General features: G+C 43.5%; 1 protein-coding gene across 1 annotated transcript; it reads right to left on the minus strand.

Moving 5' to 3' along the window:
- Nucleotides 1-2,498: 2,498 nt before the first annotated feature.
- On the minus strand, nt 2,499-3,950 carry LOC125504586 (cuticlin-3-like; the record flags this gene model as incomplete). Its single annotated transcript, XM_048666804.1, has 3 exons — nt 2,499-3,092; nt 3,154-3,395; nt 3,449-3,950. Coding segments are annotated over 3 exons (1,323 nt in total), but the record flags the coding sequence as incomplete, so codon positions are not given.
- Between the last annotated feature and the right edge of the window lie 641 nt (nt 3,951-4,591).

The raw sequence follows: 4,591 nt of genomic DNA on the forward strand, positions 1-4,591 counted from the left end.
ATGCAGCGCAATCCGATAAAAGACTGATTTTCAGAGAATTTTTGAAAGTTAGGCCAAAAGCGTTAACGGTGAAAACTGGAAGTCAGCAGAAAAAATTCGAAGAAAACGTGCTGGAGCAGCGACTTGAAATTTGACTCATTTCTTAAAGACGCCCGACTGTCTTTCCACGCCAAAGTACAGATAAATTGAAAAAAAGAGTGATTTTTCAAAGATTGTTAAAAGTTAGACCCAAGCGCGACTAAAACACAAACTGAAAGACGCCAAAAAAAATCATGGCTTTAAAACCTGTTGAACCAGCGATTTGAAATTTCGCCCGTTTAATCAAGACACACGAGTCTCTTTCTGCGCCAGAACTCAGCGCAATCGGATATAAGACTGATTTTCAGAGAATTTTTAAAAGTTGGGCCAAAAGCGTTAACGGTGAAAACTGGAAGTCAGCAGAAAAAAATCGAAATTTTAAAACCTGCTGGAGCAGCGACTTGAAATTTGACTCGATTCATGAAGACACACGACTGCTTTTCCACGCCAAAGTACAGATAAATTGGAAGAAAGATTGATTTTTCAAAGATTGTTAAAAGTTAGACTCAAGCGCGACTAAGACACAAACTGAAAGACCCCAAAAAAAAATAATGGCTTTAAAACCTGTTGAACCAGTGATTTGAAATTTCGCCCATTTAATCAAGATACACGAGTCTCTTTCTGCGCCAGAATGCAGCGCAATCGGATGAAAGACTGATTTTCTGAGAATTTTGAAAGTTAAACCAAAAGCGTTAACGGTGAAAACTGGAAGTCAGCAGAAAAAAATCGAAGTTCCAAAACCAGCTGGAGCAGTGACTTGAAATTTGACTCATTTCTTAAAGACACCCGATTGTCTTTCCACGCCAAAGTACAGATAAATTGGAAGAAAGAGTGATTTTTCAAAGATTGTTAAAAGTTAGACTCAAGCGCGACTAAGACCCAAACTGAAAGACGCCAAAAAAAAATCATATCTTTAAAACTTGTTCAACCAGCGATTTGAAATTTCGCCCATTTAATCAAGATACACGAGCCTCTTTCTGCGCCAGAATGCAGCGCAATCCGATAAAAGACTGATTTTCAGAGAATTTTTGAAAGTTAGGCCAAAAGCGTTAACGGTGAAAACTGGAAGTCAGCAGAAAAAAATCGAAGTTTTAAAACCTATTGGAGCAGCGACTTTAAATTTGACTCGATTCATGAAGACACACGACTGTCTTTCCACGCCAAAGTACAGACAAAGTGGAAGAAAGAGTGATTTTTCAAAGATTGTTCAAAGTTAGACCAAAGCGCGACTAAGACACAAACTGAAAGACGCTAAAAAAAAAATCATGGCTTTAAAACTTGTTCAACCAGCGTTTTGAAATTTCGCCCATTTAATCAAGACACAAGAGTCTCTTTCTGCGTCAGAATGCAGCGCAATCGGATGAAAGACTGATTTTCTGAGAATTTTGAAAGTTAAGCCAAAAGCGTTAATGGTGAAAACTGGAAGTCAGCAGAAAAAAATCGAAGTTCCAAAACCAGCTGGAGCAGCGACTTGATATTTGACTCGATTCATAAAGACACACGACTGTCTTTCCACGCCAAAGTACAGACAAATTGGAAGAAAGAGTGATTTTTCAGAGATTGTTAAAAGTTAATCCCAAGCGCGACTAAAATGAAAAAAAGTGTTAAATCCTGTTCTCCATATTGACTTCTGTTTGGCAGTAAAATCGTCCGGGTAAAAATCACAGTCTGTCGGCCTCTTTCGGTGAAAAAAAATCAAAATAAAGAAATCTCGTCAGGAGTTTGGAGCCAAAAACGCCAGAGTGGCACTTGGGATCTTTGTTTTGCTACTGAATGTATTTTCGCTCGACTCATCGATCGACATGGACAACTTCCTGATTTCAATGTGTTTCCAGCTCTTCGGGCACGACACTGATTTTAAGGCAGAAAACCTTCAAAACTGTTTATCTTTTCGATCTTTTTCTTTTATTCCTTCGAAGTGTGAGTGCTCAGAACAACATCGACCACTACTAGAGATTTAATAGTAGTTTTCGATACAAGGGCGAAAAACAAATTTTCGCCTTCGTATCGAACACTATTTTTTATTCGAATGATTACACGAATAATAAAATGCGTCGATTTCATATTTAAAATTTTGTGGCAATGTCATTTTTTGAAATGTCATGTTTTGAAGTTTGTAATGAAGTTTAAGTACTTTTTCAACTTGAAACACCTGTGGTCTTGGGATGGTGTATGCATGTTGCATACTCTGCATGACATTTGCGCTTCTTAAAAAGATCGTGTTTTACGTGTGACAACATCGCAAAAGTAGATAAGTAGGCCATTAAAACGATTGTGAGACTGAACTTGTAACGAAGGTATAATTTACGTATAAGTAAACTTGAAAATAGGATCAATAGTTGTTGATAAACCTACGTAATTTCTTGTAAATGAACGCTAAAGAAAAGTGCTTCTTTTTGATCATTGCCTCTGTTCGCAAAGTGGCACTTTTTGATTCATTCGAGTAAAAATGTTTGCAGACTTCCGCGTCCATCGCTGTCAATGAAACCGACCCTCGAACTTACCGGTTGGCATTTGCCAAAGCAGACCCTGATGTTGCATTGGAATCGAATATTGTCGCTGCTGGGGAATTTGAACGCGTGGAAAGTGGCCAGCAGACTTTGAGTATCGGCGTTGTACTCCCAGTCGCCAAAAATGGACGGATCCGTAGCACAGCCGTTCTCATCGGTGACCAAATACTCGTTCTCCACGGCATCCTCCATTGTTTTGGCCACACAGCTCCTGGCAAAGCCCCCATAGATCGACCCGGGCTGGACATCGACCTGCAAAATAAGACTGTCGCCGATTTCTGCCGAGTTGATTTCCTGGCCGGTGGGCGTGACGATCTTCATCAGGCAGGTGGGAGGCGGGCCCGTATTCGCTATCGTTCCTGCTGTCGTCAGCATGGACACGTTGAAGCCCAGTGTGACGTTTTGCTCGCCGGTTTGGTAGACGCATTGAATGTGGTAGGCTTGCGCCTTGTAGGTGACCAGTTTCGGGTGTTTTTGGATCACCAGCACGAAGCTGGCTTTGCCCTGGAACAGAAACGCGCTGGTCAGTATGGGCTGCACCCCATCGGGTCTGCACCACACGTACATTCACATGGATCAGGCCGCAGTTGCCGAACTGCACCTTGAACAGTTCGGTTCTGATGTGGGAGCTGGCAGGCAGAGTGAGGACTCTTCGGCACTGCTCGTCCTTGCTGTGGCCTTTAACGTAGAGAACGCCATTGAAGCCTTCCTGTTCGTTCACGTCGATTTTCACTTGGACTCCATCGGATAGACAGCTGACTAGCATCTCCGGTTTGGGGAAGTCGGTGCGGAAGGCTATGCTGCCATCTAGGAAGAGGGTGCGTTTTGAGCCTGCTTCAACCAAACCGAGTGAAACTTACTGCAGTATTTATCAGGATTCCCAGAGTATCCGCTCACGCACTGGCAGATGGCCTGATGGTTTGTGGCGTTGCACAGCGCATAAACCCCACAGCGCTTGGTAGCGCACGGATTGTCGCAGGTTTTCGTCTCCAAGTTGCAGTATTTATGGTCGGGACAATCGTCGTTGGTTTCGCAGTCGGACACCTTTTCCCGGACGCAGTTGCCTCGCGCGTCCAGTCGATATCCATATTCCAGATGGCAGGCGCAGTTGCCGCGCTCATCAATGATGAAGCCCCGTTCCAGCGCGCAGACGCATCTACCGCGCTCATCAATGCGCAGCCCCTTATCGGCGCTGCAGGGGACGCAGTCGTCGTTGTTGTTGGGCGCAGTGTGGGGCGGGCACACGCATTCGCCCACTGCGTTGGTCACGTAGCCCTTGCTGCGGTTGCAATCCACTCCTGCTACCGGTTTTCCTGCACAAACACACCTAGTGTAAATAGATTTTCCCGAAAACTTTCCAAATCAATTTAAGTTGTGCAGAGTGGGCCAAAGTGGACACTTTCGACAGCAGATGCCCGAAAACTGATGGCTGCCCAATAGCGAATATAATAATAATAATAAGGCCGCAATGTACACGGAAGGAAAGCAATAACTTCAATAACTGGAACACTCTGGGACCAGCTGATATCGAAACTAGGCCTGGGTAACTCAGTGAGTTTTTAGGAGTTGGCGCAGTGCTGGGCTCGGTGCGCTGGGGCGACAAAGTGGGTTAAACTGTTACCGCCAAATAGACCGAACAGAGTCAAGAAGACGCTAATTTATACAACACGTGCTTGCATTTTGTGGGTGGTTTATTAGGCTTGTAATCGACAGGCTCTAAAATTAAGCTCCAAAGTGCGTTTTGAGTGTTTTATATCTGTGTTTTTAAAATAAATATTGTAAAAATGCCCTCTAAGTGCTGTGTCCCCAAGTGCAAAGGAAATTATAGTGGCGAATCAACAGTGAGTGTGTTCAGTTTCCTAAAAGACGATGGGTTGTTAAAATTGGCTGCGAGCAATAACTCGAGACAATTTTCAGCCCACGAAAAACAGCAGAATTTGTCAGAAAATCAGAAAAAACCGGTGAAATCCAAAGTTGCAACCCGGTTCGATTTCAACCATTTT

Source organism: Dendroctonus ponderosae, unplaced genomic scaffold (assembly GCF_020466585.1).
Source record: "Dendroctonus ponderosae isolate FM_Combo_2020 unplaced genomic scaffold, Dpon_F_20191213v2 Dpon_F_20191213_5, whole genome shotgun sequence".
Classification (NCBI taxonomy): domain Eukaryota; kingdom Metazoa; phylum Arthropoda; class Insecta; order Coleoptera; family Curculionidae; genus Dendroctonus; species Dendroctonus ponderosae.